Here is a 27,162-nt window from a genome sequence, read left to right as displayed (position 1 = left end):
CTTTACTGGCTCTAACAAGGGAATAAAATGCAGTAGGCTAATTGCTAGAATAATGGTCTACAGTCAATGAACGCTTCCATCTAGCGGCAATTAAGGGAACAGTCATGTTGGGCTCAAGTTTACGTCAACTCTCTTACGTTAACACAGCTGGCCAATGACAGCGCAGATATCGATACGTGCTTGTTGGTTGGATCAGTGAGAGCGTTTCTGCTCAGGTTGCTAGGAAACGCGTCGTGTCCATGTTGCCGAGGCGGAAGGAAGATTCTGTAGCGTAAAATTAAAAACACAAAGCAGTTTTGAAGATTCTTCTAATATATTTATTTTTTGTACGCTGCCATGGTGAAATTAAGAGCAAGGTGCCTTCTTGTAGGTAAGATTTAGAAATGTAGTCGTTGCTAAGAAGTTGATTTGGGAATGACAACGACTGTACTGTAAAGATGTAACTGAGAGTTAGGCTAGCTTGCAAAACTTTGGATAGGACAGAGTAGCTAACTAGCTAAATTAGGAAAGGCCCTATATAGCTCACAGTTTTACAAGCATTTGCAAGTTACATAACTCTAGGATTACACGTTTGAGTAGGGTAAACATGGAAGAGACGTATGTAAGTCTATCAATTCGATTTAAATTCAAGGGGCTTTATTGTCATGGGAAACATATTTACATTGCCAAAGCAAGTGAAATAGATCATAATCAAAAGTTCAATAAACAATAAAACATTTACAGTAAACATTACACTTGTGAAAATTCCCAAATTCCATGTCAAATGTCATATTATGTCTATATACAGTGTTGAAATGATGTGCAAATAGTTCAAGTACAAAAGGCAAAATAAATAAACAGAAATATTGGTTGTATATTTACAATGGTGTTTGTTCATCTCTCTGTCTCTCTGACTCTCTCTCTCGCCACCCTTCCCTTCTTCAGGAGATCCAGCAGTGGGGAAAAGTGCTCTCTCTCAGATGTTCCGGAGTGATGGCGCACACTTCCAGAAGAACTACAGTATGGTGAGAAAATAACTTTGAGACACACACACACACACACACACACACACACACACACTGGCCTCTCTCTAGCCTGGTCTCCCAGAACTGTTTGTTTGTGCTCTTGCCAACTCAGATTCTTCACTTAAAATGTATGCCAAACAAAAAGCATTGATTTCAAAGTTCAACAAATCATACAACTCTATGCACAAGGACAACTTTGAACAATATGCACTGAACATTTTACCAAAACACATTTACTGGAAGAACTGTGTTGATATTCCAAAAACGGTTAAATATCTGCTCAGAATTATGATTCAATGATGTCTGCAGAAATTATGGGTTGTCAGCTATGACATGACTCATTGACCACACACACTGCATAACAACAACACACTGGTGTGAGTGTGTGCGTTGTGACGCACCGGTCTAAGTGAACAGAGACAAATCAAATCACATTTTATTTGTCACATGCACCGAATACAACTTTAGTAGACTTTACTGTGAAATGCTCATCCCAACGATGCAGAGTAAAAAAAAAGAAGTGAAATACAATGTAATAATAATAGTAACACAAGGAGTTAAATCCACTAGAATGGAGTTCTATACAGGGAGTATTAGTACCAGATCAATGTGCACAGGTACCAGGTATTTGAGGTAGATACAGCTGAAGTCGGTTTACATACACCTTAGCCAAATACATTTAAACTCAGTTTTTCACAATTCCTAAAATGTAATCCTTGTAAAAATTCCCTGTTTTAGGTCAGTTAGGATCACCACTTTATTAAAAAAATGTGAAATGTCAGAATAATAGTAGAGAGAATGATTTATTTCAGCTTTTATTTCTTTCATCAAATTCCCAGTGGGTCAGAAGTTTACATGCACTATATTAGTATTTGGTAGCATTGCCTTTAAATTGTTTAACTTGGGTCAAACGTTTCGGGGAGCCTTCCACAAGCTTCCCACACTAGGTTGGGTGAATTTTGGCCCATTTCTCCTGACAGAGCTGGTGTAACTGAGTCAGGTTTGTAGGCCTCCTTGCTCGCACACACTTTTTCAGTTCTGTCCACACATTTTCTATAGGATTTGAGGTCAGGGCTTTGTGATGGCCACTCCAATACCTTGACTTTGTTGTCCTTAAGCCATTTTGCCACAACTTTGGAAGTATGCTTGGGGTCATTGTCCATTTGGAAGACCCATTTGCGACCAAGCTTTAACTTCCTGACTGATGTCTTGAGATGTTGCTTCAATATATCCACATAATTTTCCTACCTCATGATGCCATCTATTTTGTGATGTGCACCAGTCCCTCCTGCAGCAAAGCACCCCCACAACATGATGCTGCCACCCCCATGCTTCACAGTTGGGATGGTGTTCTTCGGCTTGCAAGCCTCCCCCTTTTTCCTCCAATGGTCATTATGGCCAAACAGTTCTATTTTTGTTTCATAAGACCAGAGGACATTTCTCCAAAAAGTACGATCTTTGTACCCATGTGCAGTTGCAAACCGTAGTCTGGCTTTTTTTCTGGCGGTTTTTGAGCAGTGGCTACTTCCTTTCTGAGCGGCCTTTCAGGTTATGATGATATAAGACTTGTTTTACTGTGAATATAGATACTTTTGTACCTGTTTCCTTCAGCATCTTCACAAGGTCCTTTGCTGCTGTTTTGGGATTTATTTGCACTTTTCGCACCAAAGTACGTTCATGTCTAGGATACAGAACGCGTCTCCTTCCTGAGTGGTATGATGGCTGCGTGGTTGATTCAAATGATGTCAATTAGCCTATCAGAAGCTTCTAAAGCCATGACATCCTTTTCTGGAATTTTCCAAGCTGTTTAAAGGCACAGTCAACTTAGTGTATGTAAACTTCTCACACACTGGAATTGTGATACATTGAATTATAAGTGAAATAATCTGTCTGTAAACAATTGTTGGAAAAATGACTTGACATGACTTATGTCATGCACAAAGTAGATGTCCTAACCGACTTGCCAAAACTATAGTTTGTTAACAAGAAATTTGTGGAGTGGTTGAAAAACAAGTTTTAATGACTCCAACCTAAAGTGTATGTAAACTTCTGACTTCAACTGTATGTACATGGGTAAAGTGACTAGGCATGAGGATAGATAATAATAAGAGTAAAATAAATAACAGAATAGCTGCAACAATTTAGTGTAAAAGTGTGTGTGTGTCTTTGTGTGTGTGTGTGGGCGGGGGCACCAGTGTAAACTAGGGCACCAGTGAGGAGTTCCTACACTGGACGAGTTGTTACAGCTGTTGATAAGTCATTGTAATAATCTGACAATGTTTTTCATGTCATTACATTAAGATATAAGGGGGGATCATAGCTATACAATTCACCAGTTGATTTAAAACCTATGTTTAACCCTTTCTCATGGTTGTCGTCTTGATGGATTTGTCCAAAATGGTGTGACATAAAACATGACTTTTCTGTCCTTGCGTTCATGTCAGTCTAAGTTGTTATATCATGTATTAACCATTAATCAGTTCAATCAGACATCGAACTTGAACCCTGTAAGAGTCCTGGATCTAGCTGTCAAACTGTTTTTTGTATAGTGATCTCAGAAATGCACTGCAACTACATCACATTGTGTGTCTCCTTATGTTACAGGGTGAAAACAGTTTTCATGGGCTCAACAAATCCCACATAGAATGCTTCTAACTGAAAGAATGATCATACCTTGATGCTTCAAACCTAAATTGAGGCTGTCATTAACATGGTTCTTCAATAGTTATGTATAATACTTGTTGGATGCGAATTCGGTGTCAAGCTGTTTAAATACGCCGTGATCAGTTCACACATCATCATCTGATCCAGGAAGGAATATTCCGAATGACAGTCAAGTGATGAACAGCTGTTGTGATAGCCTATGCCATGCTACAACAGCCCAGGTGATGAACAGCTGTTGTGATAGCCTATGCCATGCTACAACAGCCCAGGTGATGAACAGCTGTTGTGATAACCTATGCCATGCTACAACAGCCCAGGTGATGAACAGCTTTTGTGATAGCCTATGCCATGCTACAACAGCCCAGGTGATGAACAGCTGTTGTGATAACCTATGCCATGCTACAACAGCCCAGGTGATGAACAGCTGTTGTGATGGCCTATGCCATGCTACAACAGCCCAGGTGATGAACAGCTGTTGTGATAGCCTATGCCATGCTACAACAGCCCAGGTGATGAACAGCTGTTGTGATAGCCTATGCCGTGCTACAACAGCCCAGGTGATGAACAGCTGTTGTGATAGCCTATGCCATGCTACAACAGCCCAGGTGATGAACAGCTTTTGTGATAGCCTATGCCATGCTACAACAGCCCAGGTGATGAACAGCTGTTGTGATTGCCTATGCCATGCTACAACAGCCCAGGTGATGAACAGCTGTTGTGATAGCCTATGCCATGCTACAACAGCCCAGGTGATGAACAGCTGTTGTGATAGCCTATGCCATGCTACAACAGCCCAGGTGATGAACAGCTGTTCTGATAACCTATGCCATGCTACAACAGCCCAGGTGATGAACAGCTGTTGTGATTGCCTATGCCATGCTACAACAGCCCAGGTGATGAACAGCTGTTGTGATAGCCTATGCCATGCTACAACAGCCCAGGTGACGAACAGCTGTTGTGATAGCCTATGCCATGCTACAACAGCCCAGGTGATGAACAGCTGTTGTGATAGCCTATGCCGTGCTACAACAGCCCAGGTGCTGAAAAAAAGGTGTTCCTGAGGAATGTCCAGAATGTTTTGGTGTCTCATTCCTTACTCCGGTGAAGACAGTTGTGTCTGGATTCACATTGGATCTATTATCCCTATAGCGAATCAATGTTCCTCGTCTGTTGTAGTTTTGTAGTCTGCTTGATTTACAGCAGGATGTCGTTAGATTTAACAGAGAAAGCATCAAGGTAATGAGTTTGTGTTTTCGTGTCTCAAACTGGACCCTTACTGTGCCTAATTGTGTAGGATAGGCGAGTGCGCAACACCCAACTCTATTCCTATGAATTACTCTGGATATAATGACAACAAATGACATAGCCTAGTGGGCTCATTCACAATATTTATTTTATTTCACCTTTATTTAACCAGGTAGGCAAGTTGAGAACAAGTTCTCATTTACAACTGTGACCTGGCCAAGATAAAGCAAAGCAGTTCGACACATATAACAACGCAGAGTTACACATGGAGTAAAACAAACATACAGTCAATAATACAGTAGAAAAATAAGTCTATATACAATGTGAGCAAGTGAGGTGAGATAAGGGAGGTAAAGGCAAAAAAAGGCCATGGTGGCAAAGTAAATACAATATAGCAAGTAAAACACTGGAATGGTTGATTTGCAGTGGAAGAATGTGCAAAGTAGAGATAGAAATAATGGGGTGCAAAGGAGCAAAATAAATACAGTAGGGAAAGGGGTAGTTGTTTGGGCTAAATTATAGGTGGGCTATGTACAGGTGCAGTAATCTGTGAGCTGCTCTGACAGCTGGTGCTTAAAGCTAGTGAGGGAGATAAGTGTTTCCAGTTTCAGAGATTTTTGTAGTTCGTTCCAGTCATTGGCAGCAGAGAACTGGAAGGAGAGGCGGCCAATGGAATAATTGGTTTTGGGGGTGACCAGAGAGATATACCTGCTGGAGCGCGTGCTACAGGTGGGTGCTGCTATGGTGACCAGCGAGCTGAGATAAGGGAGAACTTTACCTAGCAAGGTCTTGTAGATGACCTGGAGCCAGTGGGTTTGGCGACGAGTATGAAGCGAGGGCCAGCCAACGAGAGCGTACAGGTCGCAGTGGTGGGTAGTATATGGGGCTTTGGTGACCAAACAGATGGCACTGTGATAGACTGCATCCAATTTATTGAGTAGGGTATTTGGAGGCTATTTTGTAAATGACATCGCCAAAGTCGAGGATTGGTAGGATGGTCAGTTTTACAAGGGTATGTTTGGCAGCATGAGCTATGAGCTCGTAATGAAATAACATGACAAATACATTTTGGTTTCCATGTTACACCTGCAATTTTAAACAATACAAGGGGTTTGAAGTAGCCTAGTGGAACTTGGATCTCAGAAATTAATCATATCTAATGCGGGCTTCAACTTGGCTTTCCAAACAAATCCTTCCATTACAAAAGGAACCTGGCTTTCTAAAAACAGAGATGGTGAGGTTAATGCTACCGCTATTGATGGCTTTATTATGTGTGCCTGCGTAGGCCACAGAGTCTACAGAAACATCACTATTTATTTAGTCAGGACACATTATTCTCACACATTTTAGAATATAATAATAATGACAAAATCAATGCATTGGCAAGTCCTAAAACGTGTTATTCTGAAAGTGGTAATGGCATACTTTTGACACTTTTTGCATGCTTTTTGGGGGGTTGGCTGTGTGTGTGTGGGGGGGGGGGTTCTATATTAAGCCCTATATGTACATAAATTAAAATGATTGCATTTGAGTAATTTAGCAGACGCTCTTATCCAGAGTGACTAACAGGAACGATTAGGTTTAAGTGCCTTGCTCAAGGGCACATCGACAGATATTTCATTTAGTCGGCTCGGGATTCAAACCAGCAACCTTTCGATTACTGGCCAAACGCTCTTATCAAATCGGCTACCTGCCACACAATTGTATAACAATGAGGTCCTTGAAAATTACAATGAAGTGCTTGAAAAAGTCCCTAAAACTAGTTGAATTTGACTTGTCAATGTCTGTATGAACCCTGCTTAAAGGATGAATAGTCCTAGGCCTATGTCGTGTCTTTGGCATCATTAAACTGAAGATGAATCTTTAGCAAATAACTCTCTGTAATTATTATTACGCGATTAAATTGATTAATCATGTAACTGTAATTAACTAGGAAGTACTAGGGGCACCAGATTATAAAGTTAGAATATTCCTAATATAACTTTCAGATAATTTCATATCTGATCAAAAGTCTTCTGACTAATGAATTCTTCTTTACCTCACGTTAGTCTCATTCCAAACGTCGTAAATTGTTGGTTATCTGCACGCACCCAGTCTTCACTATGAGTCATCCATACATCAATTGTGTTAAATAATTTATTTACTAAGTAAGTAATTCACAGAAATGCATAAACAAACAGTAGATAGTTACAAGGAAATGATAATGGCGTTTCCCTAGTGGGATAAACCGATATCGCGGCTTGGTGGACACAAAGGGAAGTGGGGGTCAACTGAGATGAGACACTACAAAGTTGATCATTATAACAATTGAAATGCTAATCCTTTGCACATGAACTCTCACTCATTCGGGAATAATTGCAATCAATATATATATTTGCGCTCAGTGTGTCGTCGGGATCTCCGTTGAAAAGTTTGTTTCTGTTGGAGAGTCTGTCCGTCCTCTCTGTCGCGGTTAGAATGGATTGTTCAGAGTGGCATTCATTCATGTCGTTATAGAATAGATGTTTCGGCGGTTGTCAGTCTTCGCGTTCAATGATACCGAATTCCTAGCTGCAGACTAGTAATTCATATCAAAGACTTGTTCTTATTCTGTCGGTATCGATAGTCTAAGAGTTTAACCACGTGGGATGGTTAAAAGATTCAGCAGTCTGGTCTCAAACCTTGGCCCTCTCGTTATCGAGGTAATCTGGTCTGCAACCTTTGTCCTCTCGTAATTGAGAGAAACATGGTCTGTTGAGAAATTCTCAAGGTGGGGGTTTTATTCGGGAAGAGCAGAAAGGGGCCTGGCCCATGACGCCAGACCATAACTGTGATCATGGGCGGTCCTCTGATTTAGTTAAACTCCAAAGGGAATTGGAGTTTCCTTCATTAAACAGTCCAAAATCCCATTAGACAATTTCGCAAACAGTATCATCCTCACTCATTCATCTTATACAAAAATGAGATGTAAGCCTCATATCTGAGGTTATTGTATAAACAGCATTATGGTTATGTGGCCGTATTGTCTCCCATGAGTTTCACAAAATTGTACCAAACGGACCAATTCGTAGCTATATTCATCACCGATCTTTTATACCTTCTCCAGAACATAAATGTTGTTCGGACCTCAAGTTCTGTGAGGTGGAAGAAATTCCTTTGTTCTCTCTATGAAAACTCACTCTCTCTCTATACTGTGGCCATGAGGAGATAATCTCCTCCAGGAATTTACGACGTGAGGTCACAGCAGCCTAAGTGTAGGAGACAGAGAGAGGGAGATGGTGCTCGCTGTACCCAAAGAGGACAACGCCATGACACCTATGTTGTTGTAAGTGGACGTATGGGACAATTTCCATATATATTCCTCTAAGTACACATGTGGAACTGCATAAAAATGATTAACATTTTGAAATGTTGATCCCAAAGTCACACATTGCATTCCATTTTTTATGGAAATACTCATATACAGTTTAGTAGTGTGCATAAAGTCAGTGCAGATAGGTTCAGTGCAGATAGTCTGGGTAACCATTTAATGAACTGTTTTGGAGTCTGATGTCTATTTAGGGGTTAGAAGCTGTAGCCGATGCTCCGGTACCATTTGCCGGACAGTGTCAGATTGAACAGTCTATGGCATGGGTGGTTGAAGTCTGACAATTTTCCAGTCCTTTCTCTGACACTGCCTGATATAGAGGTCCTGGATGGCAGGGAGCTTGGCCTCAGTGATGTACTGAGCTGTCCACACCACCCTCTGTAGTGATTTGCGTTCGAGGTCGCTGCATTTGCCATACCAAGCGATGATGCAGCCAGTCAAGATGCTCTCAATGGTGCAGCTGTATAACTTTTTGAGGATCTGAGGGCTCATGCCAAATCTTTTCTGCCTCCTGAGGGGGAAGATGCACTGCCGTGCCCTCTTCACGACTGTGTGGAACATGATAATTCATTAGTGATGTGGACACTAAGAAACTTGAAGCTCTCGACCCGCTCCACTACAGCTCCGTCAAAGTGAAGAGATCACTTTGGGGAACATTATTATGATACAACACACACGTACGCACGCACGCACAGCATGTGAATGTTACCCAGACTCCAACAAACTGGGTTCAGTCTGTTGGACTAAAGGTTATAGGCAGACAGACAGACAGACAGGAAGCAGCATCCGGTCCGCAGCCATTCCATTCTCCTCACGTTCTCTTCCTCTCAAATGTCAGACGGCCTGTTAGGTTACCTACCAACCAATCTGATCCGCAATTTATTCCGGACAGTCTCTCTCTCTCACTCACTCACACACACACACGCACACACACACACAATTCACAACACACCCAACCAAGCTTTATGTATTCTGTACAGGCTCTCATTGACATTCCACTGAGAGAGAGCCTTCCCAATTCCCATGATGCATCACATCAGCTCATTACTCCGTCTCCGTATTAGCTGGTTGGAATATCGCTGAGGAAGAGTGTGTGGGCGTGCGTGCACAGTTGGATGCAGTCTTTTGTGTGTGTGTGTGTGTGTGTGGAGGTGGGCTGCAGTCTTGCACACAAATCAAATTGTATTGGTAACATACACATATGTAGCATGTGTTATTGCGGGTATAGCGAAATGCTTATGTTCCTAGCTCCAACAGTGAAGTAATATCTGGCATTATAAAACAATACACACAATCTAAAGTAAAATAATGTAATTAAGAAATATAGAAATATTAGGATGAGCAATGCCAGAGTCCGGAATATAAATATAGATGTATATGATGGGATGTATAGACATGGACAGTATCTCAATAGAATGTGTTGTATGTATGTAGAATATGTAGGATAGAATATGTCGTATACACAGTCATGGCCAAAAGTTTTGAGAATGACACAAATATTAATTTCCACAAGGTTTGCTGCTTCAGTGTCTTTAGATATTTTTGTCAGATGTTACTATGGAATACTGAAGTATAATTACAAGCATTTCATAAGTGTCAAAGGCTTTTATTGACAATTACATGAAGTTGATGCAAAAACTCAATATTTGCAGTGTTGACCCTTCTTTTTCAAGACCTCTGCAATCTGCCCTGGCATGCTGTCAATTAACTTCTGGGCCACATCCTGACTGGTGGCAGCCCATTCTTGCATAATCAATGCTTGGAGTTTGTGGGTTTTTGTTTGTCCACCAGCCTCTTGAGGATTGACCACAAGTTCTCAATGGGATTAAGGTCTGGGGGGTTTCCTGGCCATGGACCCAAAATATTGATGTTTTGTTCCCCAAGCCACTTAGTTATCACTTTTGCCTTATGGCAAGGTGCTCCATCATGCTGGAAAAGGCATTGTTCGTCACCAAACTGTTCCTGGATGGTTTGGAGAAGTTGCTCTCGGAGGATATGTTGGTACCATTCTTTATTCATGGGTGTGTTCTTAGGCAAAATTGTGAGTCAGCCCACTCCCTTGGCTGAGAAGCAACCCCACACATGAATGGTCTCAGGATGCTTTACTGTTGGCATGACACAGGACTGATGGTAGCGCTCACCTTGTCTTCTCCGGACAAGCTTTTTTCCGGATGCCCCAAACAATCGGAATGACTTTACCCCAGAAAAGCAGTCCAATCCCTGTACCTTTTGTAGAATATCAGTCTGTCCCTGATGTTTTTCCTGGTGAGAAGTGGCTTCTTTGCTGCACTTCTTGACACCAGGCCATCCTCCAAAAGTCTTCGCCTCACTGTGCGTGCTGATGCACTCACACCTGCCTGCTGCCATTCCTGAGCAAGCTCTGTACTGGTGGTGCCCCGATTCCGCAGCTGAATCAACTTCAAGAGACGGTCCTGACGCTTGTTGGACATTCTTGGGCGCCCGGAAGCCTTCTTCACAACAATTTAATCGCTCTCCTTGAAATTCTTGATGATCCGATAAATGGTTGATTTAGGTGCAATCTTACTGTCAGCAATACCCTTGCCTGTGAAGCCCTTTTTGTGCAAAGCAATGATGATGGAATGTGTTTCCTTGCAGATAACCATGGTTGACAGAGGAAGAACAATGATTCCAAGCACCACCCTCCTTTTGAAGCTTCCAGTCTGATATTTGAACTCAATCAGTATGACAGAGTGATCTCCAGCCTTGTCCTCATCAACACTCACACCTGTGTTAACGAGATAATCACTGACATGATGTCAGCTTGTCCTTTTGTGGCAGGGCTGAAATGCAGTGGAAATGTTTTTTGGGGGGATTCAGCTCATTTGCATGGCAAAGAGGGACTTTGCAATTAATTGCAATTCGTCTGATCACTCTTCATAACATTCTGGAGTATATGCAAATTGCCATCATTCAAAATGAGGCAGCAGACTTTGAAAATTAATATTTGTGTCATTCTGGAAACTTTTGGCCACGACTGTACAGTTGAAGTCGGAAGTGTACATACATGTTAGCCAAATACATTTAAACTCAGTTTTTCACAATTCTTGAAATTGAATCTGAGTAAAAAATCCCTCTTAGGTCAGTTAGGATCAACACTTTATTTTAAAAATGTGAAATGTCAGAATAATAGTTGAGAGAATGCTTTTATTTATTTCATCACTTTCCCAGAGGGTTAGAAGTTTACATACATTAGCCCATTCCTCCTGACAGAGCTGGTGTAACTGAGTCAGGTTTGTAGGCCTCCTTGCTCGCGCACGCCTTTTCAGTTCTGCCTGCCATCCAGGACCTCTACACCAGGCGGTGTCAGAGGAAGGCCCTAAAAATTGTCAAAGACCCCAGCCACCCCAGTCATAGACTGTTCTCTCTACTACCGCATGGCAAGCGGTACCGGAGTGCCAAGTCTAGGACAAAAAGGCTTCTCAACAGTTTTTACCCCCAAGCCATAAGAATCCTGAACAGGTAATCAAATGGTTACCTGGACTATTTGCATTGTGTGCCTCCCCAAACCCTCTTTTTATTTTTACGCTGCTGCTACAATATTTGCATTGTCACTTTAACTATACATTCATGTACATACTAACCCAATTGGGCCAACCAACCAGTGCTCCCGCACATTGGCTAACCGGGCTATCTGCATTGTGTCCCGCCACCCACCAACCCCTCTTTTACACTACTGCTACTCTCTGTTCATCATATATGCATAGTCACTTTAACCATATCTGCATGTACATACTACCTCAATCAGCCTGACTAACCGGTGTCTGTATGTAGCCTCGACTTCAGTGTTATGTGTGTAAGTTAGTCATGCTCCAAGACTTGGGCTCAGATGAGTAGAGCAGTGAGCAGTGCAGTGTTTGACAGTGGTGGAAAAAGTACCAAATTGTCATACTTCTGTAAAAGTATAGATTCCTTAATAGAAAGTTACTCAAGTAAAAGTGAAAGTCACCCAGTAAAATACTACTTGAGTAAAAGTCAAAAAATATTTGTTTTTAAATATACTTAAGTATCATAAGTAAATGTAATTGGTAAAATATACGTATACATTTCAAAAGTAGAAGTAAAAGTATGAATGATTTAAACGCAAAGCAGACGACACCATTTTCTTGTTTTTTAAATGTACGGATAGCCAGGGGCACACTCCAACACTCAGACATTATTTACAGATAGCCAGGGGCACACTCCAACACTCAGACATTATTTACAGATAGCCAGGGGCACACTCCAACACTCAGACATTATTTACAGATAGCCAGGGGCACACTCCAACACTCAGACATTATTTACAGATAGCCAGGGGCACACTCCAACACTCAGACATTATTTACAGATAGCCAGGGGCACACTCCAACACAGACATTATTTACAGATAGCCAGGGACACACTCCAACACTCAGACATTATTTACAGATAGCCAGGGGCACACTCCAACACTCAGACATTATTTACAGATAGCCAGGGGCACACTCCAACACTCAGACATTATTTACAGATAGCCAGGGGCACACTCCAACACTCAGACATTATTTACAGATTGCCAGGGGCACACTCCAACACTCAGACATTATTTACAGATAGCCAGGGGCACACTCCAACACAGACATTATTTACAGATAGCCAGGGACACACTCCAACACTCAGACATTATTTACAGATAGCCAGGGGCACACTCCAACACTCAGACATTATTTACAGATAGCCAGGGGCACACTCCAACACTCAGACATTATTTACAGATAGCCAGGGGCACACTCCAACACTCAGACATTATTTACAGATTGCCAGGGGCACACTCCAACACTCAGACATTATTTACAGATAGCCAGGGGCACACTCCAACACTCAGACATTATTTACAGATAGCCAGGGGCACACTCCAACACTCAGACATCATTTACAGATAGCCAGGGGCACACTCCAACACTCAGACATTATTTACAGATAGCCAGGGGCACACTCCAACACTCAGACATTATTTACAGATAGCCAGGGGCACACTCCAACACTCAGACATTATTTACAGCTAGCCAGGGGCACACTCCAACACTCAGACATTATTTACAGCTAGCCAGGGGCACACTCCAACACTCAGACATTATTTACAGATAGCCAGGGGCACACTCCAACACTCAGACATTATTTACAGATAGCCAGGGGCACACTCCAACACTCAGACATTATTTACAGATAGCCAGGGGCACACTCCAACACTCAGACATTATTTACAGATAGCCAGGGGCACACTCCAACACAGACATTATTTACAGATAGCCAGGGGCACACTCCAACACTCAGACATTATTTACAGATAGCCAGGGGCACACTCCAACACTCAGACATTATTTACAGATAGCCAGGGGCACACTCCAACACTCAGACATTATTTACAGATAGCCAGGGGCACACTCCAACACTCAGACATTATTTACAGATAGCCAGGGGCACACTCCAACACAGACATTATTTACAGATAGCCAGGGACACACTCCAACACTCAGACATTATTTACAGATAGCCAGGGGCACACTCCAACACTCAGACATTATTTACAGATAGCCAGGGGCACACTCCAACACTCAGACATTATTTACAGATAGCCAGGGGCACACTCCAACACTCAGACATTATTTACAGATTGCCAGGGGCACACTCCAACACTCAGACATTATTTACAGATAGCCAGGGGCACACTCCAACACTCAGACATTATTTACAGATAGCCAGGGACACACTCCAACACTCAGACATTATTTACAGATAGCCAGGGGCACACTCCAACACTCAGACATTATTTACAGATAGCCAGGGGCACACTCCAACACTCAGACATTATTTACAGATAGCCAGGGGCACACTCCAACACTCAGACATTATTTACAGATAGCCAGTGGCACACTCCAACACTCAGACATTATTTACAGATAGCCAGGGGCACACTCCAACACTCAGACATTATTTACAGATAGCCAGGGGCACACTCCAACACTCAGACATTATTTACAGATAGCCAGGGGCACACTCCAACACTCAGACATTATTTACAGATTGCCAGGGGCACACTCCAACACTCAGACATTATTTACAGATAGCCAGGGGCACACTCCAACACTCAGACATTATTTACAGATAGCCAGGGGCACACTCCAACACTCAGACATCATTTACAGATAGCCAGGGGCACACTCCAACACTCAGACATTATTTACAGATAGCCAGGGGCACACTCCAACACTCAGACATTATTTACAGATAGCCAGGGGCACACTCCAACACTCAGACATTATTTACAGCTAGCCAGGGGCACACTCCAACACTCAGACATTATTTACAGCTAGCCAGGGGCACACTCCAACACTCAGACATTATTTACAGATAGCCAGGGGCACACTCCAACACTCAGACATTATTTACAGATAGCCAGGGGCACACTCCAACACTCAGACATTATTTACAGATAGCCAGGGGCACACTCCAACACTCAGACATTATTTACAGATAGCCAGGGGCACACTCCAACACAGACATTATTTACAGATAGCCAGGGGCACACTCCAACACTCAGACATTATTTACAGATAGCCAGGGGCACACTCCAACACTCAGACATTATTTACAGATAGCCAGGGGCACACTCCAACACTCAGACATTATTTACAGATAGCCAGGGGCACACTCCAACACTCAGACATTATTTACAGATAGCCAGGGGCACACTCCAACACAGACATTATTTACAGATAGCCAGGGACACACTCCAACACCCAGACATTATTTACAGATAGCCAGGGGCACACTCCAACACTCAGACATTATTTACAGATAGCCAGGGGCACACTCCAACACTCAGACATTATTTACAGATAGCCAGGGGCACACTCCAACACTCAGACATTATTTACAGATTGCCAGGGGCACACTCCAACACTCAGACATTATTTACAGATAGCCAGGGGCACACTCCAACACTCAGACATTATTTACAGATAGCCAGGGACACACTCCAACACTCAGACATTATTTACAGATAGCCAGGGGCACACTCCAACACTCAGACATTATTTACAGATAGCCAGGGGCACACTCCAACACTCAGACATTATTTACAGATAGCCAGGGGCACACTCCAACACTCAGACATTATTTACAGATAGCCAGTGGCACACTCCAACACTCAGACATTATTTACAGATAGCCAGGGGCACACTCCAACACTCAGACATTATTTACAGATAGCCACACATTAGTGCAAATTGGTGAAGTGAAAAAAATATATATACTGTATACTGTATATAATGTATATGTTTTTAAGTGGAAAAGTGGTGCGTGCATATGTATTCACCCCCTTTACTATGAAGACCCTAAATAAGATCAGGTGCAACCCATTACCTTCATAAGTCACATAATTAGTTAAATAAAGTCCCCCTTTGTGCAATCTTAGTGTCACATGATCTGTCACATGATCTCAGTATATATACACCTGTTCTGAAAGGCCCCAGAGTCTGCAAGACCACCAAGCATGCGGCACCAGGAAGACCAAGAAGCTCTCCAAACAGGTCAGGGAGTTGTGGAGAAGTACAGATCAGGGTTGGGTTATATGAAAATATCAGAAACTTTGAACATCCCACGGAGCACCATTAAATCCATGATTTAAAAATGGAAAGAATATGGGACCACAACAAACCTGACAAGAGAGGGCCGCCCACCATAACCCACGGACCAGGCAAGGAAGGCATTAATCAGAGAGGCAACAAAGAGACCAAAGGTAACCCTGAAGGAGCTGTAAAAGCTCCACAGCGGAGATTGGAGTATCTGTCCATAGGACCACTTTAAGCTGTATACCCCACAGAGCTGGACTTAACGGAAGAGTGGCCAGAAAAAAGCCATTGCTTAAAGAAAAAAATGAGCAAACACGTTTGGTGTTCACCAAAAGGCATGTGAGAGACTCCCCAAACATATGGAAGAAGGTACTCTGGTCAGATGAGACTAAAATTGAGCTTTTTGGCCATTAAGGAAAACGCAAACCCAACACCTGTCATCACCCCGAGAACAACATCCCCACAGTGAAGCATGGTGGTGGCAGTATCATGCTGTGAGGATGTTTTTCATCGGCAGTGACTGGGAAACTGGTCAGAATTGAAGGAATGATGGATGGTGCTAAATACAGAGAAATTGAAACCTGTTTCAGTCTTCCAGAGGTTTGAGACTGGGACAGAGGTTCACCTTCCAGCAGGACAATGGCCCTAAGCATACTGATATAGCAACACTCAAGTGGTTTAAGGGGAAACATTTAAATGTCTTGGAATGGCCTAGTCAAAGCCCAGACCTCAATTCAATTGAGAATCTGTGGTATGACATAAAGATTGCTATACACCAGTGGAACTCCTCCAACTTGAAGAAGCTGGAGCAGTTTTGCCTTGAAGAATGGGCAAAAATCCCAGTGGCTCGATGTGCCAAGCTTATAGAGACATACCCCAACAGTCTTGCAGATGTAATTGCTGGATGGGTGGTTGGGTGGGGGGAGGTGAACACTTTCGCAATCCACTGTATAAATCAAAACACTTGGGTGGAGTGTTGGGATCCTAGAAATATAATTATTTATATTAAGAAGAAAATTGGAAAGCAGCATCGTTCTTGTTTGGAACAATCTGTTGACTGGATTTGACCCAGCAGAACAGAATGTATAGTGAATCTAACAGCGAGGGGGAGGAGTGGTGCTGCTTGAGTGACAAGGCTAGTTGTGTGTGTCGGAGGCAAGCGGAGAAAAAAACACCAAAACTATAAGAATTAGGGCGGTGTGCAGCCTTAAAACACACCCACCCACTCTTCCTCCGCTTCCTGTGTCAAAGTACGTTTACGTTGTTGTGTGGTTGTTTTGTGATGATTGGGTTTACGTTGTTGTGTGGTTGTTTTCTAGACGGCTGGAGTGGAACTGGTTGTGAAGTCAGTGAACATCCCAGAGACCAGCGACAGTGTGGTGAGTACACGCTCCCTAGACTGACTCCCACACTCCCTCTATATTGGCTAGAAGCTAGGCTGTTTACAGAAGCCACCAATCTGGAGTTGTTTCATACCGAAAATAACTTTGTGATGATTGACAGTATTTCTCTTTCTCTCTCCCTCTCAGGAACTGTACATCTTTGACTCTGCCGGGAGGGAAACCTTTGTTGAAGCATGTGAGAAGTTGGTGAGGCCCACTACTTATCTACTCTTCAAAGTTACAAAGGATTCACGACTTTACCTCTTCCCTCTCTCATCCCTCTCTCTTCACATCTCTCTTCACATCTCTCTTCCCTCTCTCTTCACATCTCTCTTCCCTCTCTCATCCCTCTCTCTTCACATCTCTCTTCCCTCTCTCTTCACATCTCTCTTCCCTCTCTCATCCCTCTCTCTTCACATCTCTCATACCTCTCTCTTCACATCTCTCTTCCCTCTCTCATCCCTCTCTCTTCACATCTCTCTTCCCTCTCTCATCCCTCTCTCTTCACATCTCTCTTCCCTCTCTTCACATTTCTCTTCCCTTTCTCATCCCTCTCTCTTCACATCTCTCTTCCCTCTCTCTTCACATCTCTCTTCACATCTCTCTTCCCTCTCTCTTCACATCTCTCTTCCCTCTCTCATACCTCTCTCTTTTGCTGAATGTTAAATGAATGCAATATTCAATGATTCCACCCCCCTCTTTCACCCTCCATCACCGCCTCTCGATCTCTCTCTCTTTCACTCCCCCTTCTTTCGCCCTCTCTCACCCCCTCTCTCCCCATCCCTCCCTCTATCCCTCTACAGTGGGGCCAGCCGTCTGTGTTGTGTCTGGTGTTTGACGTGAGCAGTGAGCTGTCATTCAGTAACTGTGGTCGCTGGCTGGAGAGGGTCAGGGCCCACTGCCAGGGTCTGCACATCCCAGGTACCACACACCTCAGCTCTGACCCCCTGTATCTGGAGGTACTTGATCTTAGTGCTCTTAGTGTGTGTGTGTGTGTGTGTGTGTGTGTGTGTGTGTGTGTGTGTGTGTGTGTGTGTGTGTGTGTGTTTGTTGTTGTGACGCTCAGGTGTGTTGGTGGGTAACAAGTCGGACCTGTCCTCGCGGAAGGAGGTGGAGACCTCGGTGGCCCAGGAGTGGGCCCAAAGCCAGGGGCTGCAGTACCACGAGACGTCCGCTGTGAGTGCACCCACACCTGGACACAACAGACAAGCTCATAGGCTTCTGGAGCCAAAGTGCCAACACCAAGTCCAAAAACAGTATACCCTCTAACAAAGCGATGATTAAAATGTTTCTCATTCTGTGTGTGTGTGTGTGTGTGCATGGCATCTGTATTGCAGAAGGAGATGGAGAACTGTGAAGCTCCCTTTCTGAGTCTAGCCCAGCTGTTCCACGCTCTCTACCAAGACAGACTACAGACCATACAGAATCTGGCCTAACATTCTAATACCTGGCCTAACATTCTAGAATCTGGCCTAACATTCTAGAACCTGGCCTAACATTCTAGAGCCTGGCCTAACATTCTAGAATCTGGCCTGACAATCTTGAACCTGAACATTCTAGAACCGGGCCTAACATTGTAGAACCTGCAGAATAGAATCTGGCCTAACACATATAAATATCTATTATATTGTATATATTCTGTTTCTATGGCCTCTAGAAAGGATATATGGATTATATTTCTATGGATTCTAGGACCTGGCCCAATGTTCTAGAACTTGGCCCAACATTCCCTAAGTGAAAAATACTGCCTCTGACAGTGAGACATCCACCTTACATTGGGGTGGAGATTAAGATGAAACTGTATGCAGGAGAACATGATAACTTGTATTAAAGTTTGTGATTTCTGTACAGTATTCTGATTGCTAGAGTTTTGCATATGGGGGACCTTTCCATCCCTCTCTCCCTCCATCACCCACTCTCTCTCTCCTTTACTCTCTTCTCTCCATCCCTCTCTCCCTCCATCACCCACTCTCTCTCTCCTTTACTCTCTCCTCTCCATCCCTCTCTCTCTCCATCACCCACTCTCTCTCCTTTACTCTCTCCTCTCCATCCCTCTCTCCCTCCATCACCCACTCTCTCTCTCCTTTACTCTCTCCTCTCCATCCCTCTCTCCCTCCATCACCCACTCTCTCTGTCTCTCTCTACCCCCCGCCCCCTCCTCTCTCCATCTGTCTCTCTTTCTGCATTTGCAGCTGGAGACCTTCACATAATTTCCATCATTTCCAAACCCGTTTGTTGTTTATTCGTTAACAACCCTGTAATTACTGTTTTAATGACCCTCCTCTCATTGTAACGGGGTCAGACCCACTGCCTATTATAGCCTCTCATGTCTAACACACACACACACACACACACACACTATGCTACGAGGCCTCTATTGAACTAGGCTGACAGTCCGCCTCAAAGCCACTCATTCATGGTGATTGAATCTCATATTATGACCCGCATTAAAATAGACTGCTGCCTTGGAATTCTGTTCCCATAACTACTGAGGGTATAATGACATGTTGAGGGTTATTAGTTATGCCACTGTTATGGTAACTGTTGTTTTAATACAGTATGTGGGTTTATGGTTTAGTCTTTAATGTTAAATATATGGTTAATCTGTAGCGAACTATGCCATCTTAAATAAAATGACATTTAATAGATGCAATCTTAAATATATTATAAATATTGATTGGTTTTCTAGTGTAAAATAGAGAGCCATGATGAGTTGGGGGGAGGATTTAAGTAGTCGGTTCCACACATTGACAGACAGTTGTTGAAATTGGGGTCAAACCAATGTCCTTGCTTTGTAAATGTGTGTGAGAGAGAGAGATTGGATATTGGTTCTGGCATGGCATGGGGTAGAGTTTGGCTGCGTTGTGCCCAGTCTGGCTTGGTGTGTGTGTGTGTGTGTTGGCATGATGTGTGTGTAAACCAGGGTGCCTGACTGAGACAGACTGGCCTAGCAGGGTGGAGGGGGACCCCTCACCACAGAAGTTTGGCATGGAGAGACAGGGGGAGCCATGAATACACACACACACACACAGGTTTAGTGGAAGGGCACCGTCTGGGACAGGGAATTTCCTGACAGACACACACACAGTCTCCATCCATCTGTCATCAGCAGGACACAGCCACGGAGGTGTGTGTACCACACTCACGAGGACAAAGGACACCTGTTACTGCTGTGTGAGTGACTCCATGACACTCACAACATAAACATCAGAATCAATAGAAAAAGCACTTGACTAAAATACTGCAGCAAAAGCATCATCACTTTCCCCAGCGTCCTTCCAAAGCTCTTGTGTCAGCCCCTGAAGATGGAATCCGCAGGAGGGGGAAACAGCGCCCCCTGGCCGCCACAACATCGTTGTTATGGTTTTTTATTGCAAATTGAGGTGCATCACGCAGTATGTTACAACTAATTCCAGCACATATTGTGCTCTATCGCACGTGCAATTATGTCAGAGGGGATAAAACCGTTTTCATTGTCTGAAGTAACTTCTTTGTTGTTGTAATACCCAAACAGACATGGCAGCTTCAACATGAAGGATTCCAGCTTTAAAAGCTGCTTCAAATAAAACTTTAATGAACGTTTGCCTGTGTATTTGGTTGCGTGCGTAGCGGTGTGTGTGTGAAGCCTATTAGACGAACACCCGTGTGCTACGCTAACCTAGCTCCGACACAGACTGCTATTTATTCTGCACCTGTCCTCCTCAGCCAAAGAGTGTGGGTGTGTGCGTGCGTGCATGTGTGTGTGCGTGCCCAGCCACAAACCCACAGCACCCCTTTTGACCGGCCACAAGAGGGGGCCAGAGATAGAAGACATTCTGGGAGATGTCAAACGTATTCGTAAAGTTTCTCGGAGAAGGAGTGATCAGGTTCCACCTGTTCATATTCATATTCATATTCCACCTGTATATATTCATTATGATCTAAAAAGTCAACCTGGTCCTAAATCAGCACTCCTACTCTGAGACGCTTGATAAAATACTCACATAGGAGTGATGATTTGAGATCAGTTTTGCCTTTATGTCAGCTCAACCGGAAATTTAAATGGCACATTGCCATGTTGAAATCAGAGATCGGACTGAATCCTTGAAGCCAAGGTGATGTTGTTCTGTGGGATAAGGGAGAGACATGGCCTGTGTCCCAAATGCCACCGTATTCCCAGCACACTACATTTGACCAGAGACTTATGGGGGAATGGCCCTAAATAGTGAATGGGGTGTCATTTGGTACTGCAGAAGTGATAGGACACAGCAGCTTGCTTGGTCATGGTTGGTCAGCAGTGGAGTGGATAGCCCTGGGCTAGATAACATGGCAGTACAGGGAACTATGTCTGCCTGCCTGTTTGTGTGCATGTCTGTCTTTCTGCCTGTCTAAAGTTCCTCCTTCTCTCACCTTTCACCTTCTCTCTTTGTTTCTCATCTCTTTAACTCCTTTCCTGCCTCTCTCCCTCCCTCTTTTCTCTTCCCATCCCCCTCAATTTCTCGATTCCGTTCCTCCCTCCCCCTTCCTTTCTCTCTCTCCCCATCCCTCTCTCCTCCTCCTTCCCTCCATCTCTCTCGCCCTCCCTCCCTTCCCTCTTTCCCCCTCCTTCCTTCTCTCTGTAGGTGGAGGTACGGACTGTTCTATCGCCCCAAACTCTTTGTGACCCTCGAAGCTCATTAAGAGGAGCAGGTGAGAGAGGACGGAGCATCTGTTCTAGCAGGCAGCACAGTATACTGGTAACACACAATCAGTCACCGCACCTCAACCCACCCAACCAGTACATTCAGCTATCACACCATGTATCAAGCAAACAAATCAATCACAAGACCTCCACACAGTCTACTCAAACAATACAGCATTTGGTGTTGGTTTCTTGGCATATAATTCATGCTTGGAGTTATGAGTTGAGTTATGAGTGACGACTCATTACCTTCATCAATGAGGTCACAGAAAAGAACAAGATGTACACGAGGACAGTGGTATAACGTGATTAAATGATTCCACCTCCGAGCCAGAGGAGGGCAGTGTGTGGCTGGCCCATTCTGACTAATATGACAGACCCTCCACTCTCTCTCTCTGTCGATCTCTGTGTCCCTTCTCTCCTTCTCTGTCGATATCCCTGTCCCCTCCACCTCGCTCTCTCCCTCCCTCTCTCTTTCTCACTTTCCCTCCCCCTTCACTCTCTTGCTCTCTCTCTCTCCTCTTCAGTGATCACACAGCAGCACTGTAGAGAGACATGCCAGACCCTTTGATCACACCACACCAGGGGAGAGAGAGAGAGAGAGTGGGGGGGGGGGGGGGGGGGTAGAGTGTGTCACATGCACTAGTGTTCTCCATTCCACTAGAACTTTGACATAATTATCACCACCGATGGAATGGCACAGACAGGAGCAAAGGATGGGATGGATGGATGATGGATGGGATGGATGATGGATGGGATGGATGGGATGGATGATGGATGGATGGATGGATGATGGATGGGATGGATGATGGATGGATGATAGATGGATGGATGATGGATGGATGATAGATGGATGGATGATGGATGGGATGGATGATGGATGGACGGGGTGGATGATGGATGGGATGGATGGGACGGATGGGATGATGGATGGGATGGATGGATGGGATGGATGGATGATGGATGGATGGCTGCATAGAGGAGAAAAGGAGGACAAGCTTGCAAAGAGGATCTGTTGTTAAAGATAGACAGATCATTTCAACACCCAGAACCAAATCAGCTACACACACACACACACACACACACACACACACACACACACACACACACACACACACACACACACACACACACACACACACACACACACACAGCAAATCAGCTACTCGGTTTCAAGTCAGTCACAGGACTAATAGAGAGGACAAGGAAGAGGAGAGGAAGAGGAAGAGATGAATTGACATCATCCACAGTGAAAAAAGACGACAGTCAGGACACTAGTTAGAGATCAATATGAACATAGCAGTGACCTACAAGCACACATACTGTACAGCACACAACACACCATACTGTTTTATTGCATTGATGAAGTGAAGGAGCTGTATATGTGTATTCATAGCCACAGGAAGTAGTTTGGGGACCTGCACTACAGATGTCTATATTGGTCCAATAACACAGGACTTGTCAAGGCCCAGTTCACTACTTTTGTGTTTCTTAAAAAATATATGTATTTAATTATTTATTTATGTTATTAAAAAAAATTTGGGGGGTGCCAGTACCCTTACTTCCCGCGGCTATGTGTGTGTTTTAAAATGATGACATAAAATACATTGATCAATCAATAAAGACTTTTGGTTTAGACAAGACAACAACAGGGATTCCAATCAATCAATCAACCAATCAACAAGCGGTCATATAGTTCCCTAAGGGGTTCCAATTTTATTCATCATTGGGACTTGATGCATCCAAGATAAGGATCGTTTGATTCATTTTGGCACCTTGAAAAGACGTTAAGCTTTTTTATTTTCATTGAAACAACACAACGCAAAGAAAGAAAGAAAGAAAGACCATAAGGCTGTGTGAGATTTCAAAATGAAGATGACATAAGTATTCGTTCCAAAGAAATCCGTAGTTTTTTCTCTTATTTAAAAAAAGGCTTTACGTTCGTCAAAGTTTGTTTCTTTGATTAGTTTACGCCCCTTGAAAGCATTGTTAAATGAAGCCCCGCCCCTTCTCCCTGCCTGTCGTCCACAAAAGAGAAATACACACATTACATGAACATTTTAACTGCCAACTTGGTTTCCACAACAACCCCCCCACTGCATTGTGTTCAACATGTAGGTTGGATGATTTGATTAGCATGCATGTAGAGTTCTTAACATGGGAGTCACTCAGGCTTAGCTTCGTCTAGTTGATCATCTTCTCTCACGGTTTCCTCTTGTTTTTTTTTTATAGCAGTGTCCTTTGCAAAGTGTCCGTTTGTCTTAGAGTAAGTAGTTCACTGTCCGATTACCCAGAACTCATGTGGCTCCTCGTGTGACTCCCCTCTGGACTCTACCTCTTTTTTTTGTAGCGTCGTCCGTCCGAAGAGGAAGTGATGTCGACGTTTGACATTTCACCTATCACCCCCTATTGACCTTTGGCCCCAAAACAAATATGGTCTCGGTCCAGGGACCTGAGTCAGCAGAAAGGTAACAGAAGGAATCACTTAAAAACAATAGAATCTATCTATATATTATTAACTAAACTGCTTGTTGGCTAGTTGCCATGGTTCCCTGTAAGCTATGTTTACGTCACTTCCTGTTGTTGTTGTTTTTCAGTCCCAATGAATCAACTTGTTCCTCCTCCTCCGCTGTAGTTTCCATGACGACTTAATTTCGTTTCACCTTGTTTGTCGTTATGTCATTTGAGTTATTTTCACGTTTTGCGTCAGGGAAGTCTCTCTGTGATTCAGTAACATATATATTCATATATTCATATATAATTGATACATATATTAACTTAGACCATTACTTTTTTTTGCGGTCTGGATTCCCTCCCTGCGTTAAAGTCCCAACCCACAATGGTTCACAGTATTCATGTGAAAAATGTAAAAAAAAAATGATGAAATCAAACAGAGCAACTAAAGAGAAGAGTGTTGGAGTGTTGGGAAGGAGGGGGAGAAGGGGTGTAGGGAAGGAGGGGGAGAAGGGGTGTAGGGAAGGAGGGGGAGAAGGGGTGTAGGGAAGGAGGGGAGAAGGGGTGTATGGGGTGTAGGGAAGGAGGGGGAGAAGGGGTGTAGGGAAGGAGGGGGAGAAGGGGTGTAGGGAAGGAGGGGGAGAAGGGGTGTAGGGAAGGAGGGGAGAAGGGGTGTAGGGAAGGAGGGGAGATGGGGTGTAGGGAAGGAGGGGAGAAGGGGTGTAGGGAAGGAGGGGGAGAAGAGGTGTAGGGAAGGAGGGGAGAAGGGGTGTATGGGGTGTTGGGAAGGAGGGGGAGAAGGGGTGTAGGGAAGGAGGGGAGAAGGGGTGTATGGAAGGAGGGGAGAAGAGGTGTATGGGGTGTAGGGAAGGAGGGGGAGAAGGGGTGTAGGGAAGGAGGGGGAGAAGGGGTGTAGGGAAGGAGGGGGAGAAGGGGTGTAGGGAAGGAGGGGAGAAGGGGTGTAGGGAAGGAGGGGAGAAGAGGTGTATGGGGTGTAGGGAAGGAGGGGGAGAAGGGGTGTAGGGAAGGAGTGGGAGAAGGGGTGTAGGGAAGGAGGGGAGAAGGGGTGTAGGGAAGGAGGGGAGAAGGGGTGTATGGAAGGAGGGGAGAAGAGGTGTATGGAAGGAGGGGAGAAGAGGTGTATGGGGTGTAGGGAAGGAGGGGGAGAAGGGGTGTAGGGAAGGAGGGGGAGAAGGGGTGTATGGAAGGAGGGGAGAATAGGTGTATGGGGTGTAGGGAAGGAGGGGGAAAAGGGGTGTATGGGGTGTAGGGAAGGAGGGGAGAAGGGGTGTAGGGAAGGAGGGGAGAAGGGGTGTATGGGGTGTTGGGAAGGAGGGGAGAAGGGGTGTATGGGTGTAGCGAAGGTGGGGGGTGAAGGGGTGTAGGGAAGGAGGAGGAGAAGGGGTGTATGGGGTGTAGGGAAGGAGGGGAGAAGGGGTGTAGGGAAGGAGGGGAGAAGGGGTGTATGGGGTGTAGGGAAGGAGGGGGAGAAGGGGTGTATGGGTGTAGCGAAGGTAGGGGGAGAAGGGGTGTAGGGAAGGAGGGAAGGAGGGGGAGAAGGGGTGTAGGGAAGGAGGGGGAGAAGGGGTAAAGGGAAGGAGGGAAGGAGGGAAGGAGGGGGAGAAGGGGTGTAGGGAAGGAGGGGAGAAGGGGTGTAGGGAAGGAGGGGGAGAAGGGGTGTATGGGGTGTAGGGAAGGAGGGGAGAAGGGGTGTAGGGAAGGAGGGGAGAAGGGGTGTAGGGAAGGAGGTGGAGAAGGGGTGTATGGGGTGTAGGGAAGGAGGGGGAGAAGGGGTGTAGGGGTGTAGGGAAGGAGGGGGAGAAGGGGTGTAGGGGTGTAGGGAAGGAGAGGGAGAAGGGGTGTAGGGGGTGTAGGGAACTAAGAAGAGAGTCATAAAAAATTGAACTCCGTTTTAAACTCGTAGTCTAGCCCTAGTCTCCCCACTCCTCCGTGGTTCCCCAACCCCACTACCTCACCCCTTCTCTGGGTACAGAGAGAGAGTGACACCCCCTCCCTTGCCTCCTTTCTTCCTGCTCCTCTCGTTTCCCATCCTCCCTGTCATAACTTTACAAACATGTTTAAAACTCCTTAAACAACGGTAGAAGGGAAAGTCATGCATTTTCTTTTTTCACTTTTTTTCCCACTTTTTTTCAACATGGAAACTCATATGAAGATCACCATCATCATCATCGCTGTAGTAGAAGTATCCGTAACGGAAGCAGAGCTCATCTGTTTTGTTCTGTTACGCTCTGTTCATCCCTCCTTCTTACTCACTCTCTTCCTCCCTCAGAGTCCTCTCTCTCTCTCTCTCCCCCTCCCTCTCTCCCTCTCTCCATCCCTCCATTTCTCTCCGCCCCTCTCTACACACCTCTCTCCGCCCCTCTCACCGCCCCTCTCTCCGCCTCTCTCTCCGCCCCACTTTCCACCCATATCTCCCTCTCTCCGCCCCTCTCTCCACCCCTCTCTCCGCCTCTCTCTCCGCCCCTCTTTCCACCCCTATCTCCCTCTCTCCGCCCCGCTCTCCACCCCTCTCTCTGCCCCTCTCTCCGCCCCTCTTTCCACCCCTATCTCCCTCTCTCCGCCCCTCTCTCCACCCCTCTCTCCGCACCTCTCTCCACCCCTCTCTCCGCCCCTCTCTCCACCCCTATCTCCCTCTCTCCATCCCTCCATTTCTCTCCGCCCTTGTCTCCACCCCTCTCTCCGCCCCTCTCTCCATCCCTCCATTTCTCTCCGCCCCTCTCTCCACCCCTCTCTCCGCCCCACTCTCCACCCCTATCTCCCTCTCTCCATCCCT

The 27,162-nt window shown here is 44.8% G+C and overlaps 1 protein-coding gene across 3 annotated transcripts; it reads left to right on the top strand.

Moving 5' to 3' along the window:
* The first annotated feature begins 235 nt into the window (after window positions 1-235).
* LOC110485557 (intraflagellar transport protein 27 homolog) lies at window positions 236-19,107 on the top strand. Of its 3 annotated transcripts, XR_005035449.1 has the most exons (8): window positions 236-370; window positions 925-1,004; window positions 17,192-17,251; window positions 17,402-17,461; window positions 18,058-18,175; window positions 18,321-18,430; window positions 18,592-18,771; window positions 18,808-19,107. XR_005035449.1 is itself a non-coding variant. In XM_036940180.1 (7 exons), exons 1-7 carry the CDS (start codon window positions 337-339, stop codon window positions 18,688-18,690), a joined length of 561 nt encoding a protein of 186 aa, XP_036796075.1. In that variant the 5' UTR covers window positions 236-336; the 3' UTR covers window positions 18,691-19,107. The 3 variants fall into 3 exon arrangements, 2 of the variants coding, with proteins under 2 accessions (XP_036796075.1, XP_036796076.1); XM_036940180.1 differs by having other exon boundaries at window positions 18,592-19,107; XM_036940181.1 differs by having other exon boundaries at window positions 341-366; window positions 18,592-19,107.
* Window positions 19,108-27,162: the final 8,055 nt, after the last annotated feature.

The sequence above is a fragment of the Oncorhynchus mykiss genome, chromosome 13 (assembly GCF_013265735.2).
Source record: "Oncorhynchus mykiss isolate Arlee chromosome 13, USDA_OmykA_1.1, whole genome shotgun sequence".
NCBI lineage: Eukaryota > Metazoa > Chordata > Actinopteri > Salmoniformes > Salmonidae > Oncorhynchus > Oncorhynchus mykiss.
This window is presented reverse-complemented; position numbering and strand designations above follow the sequence as displayed.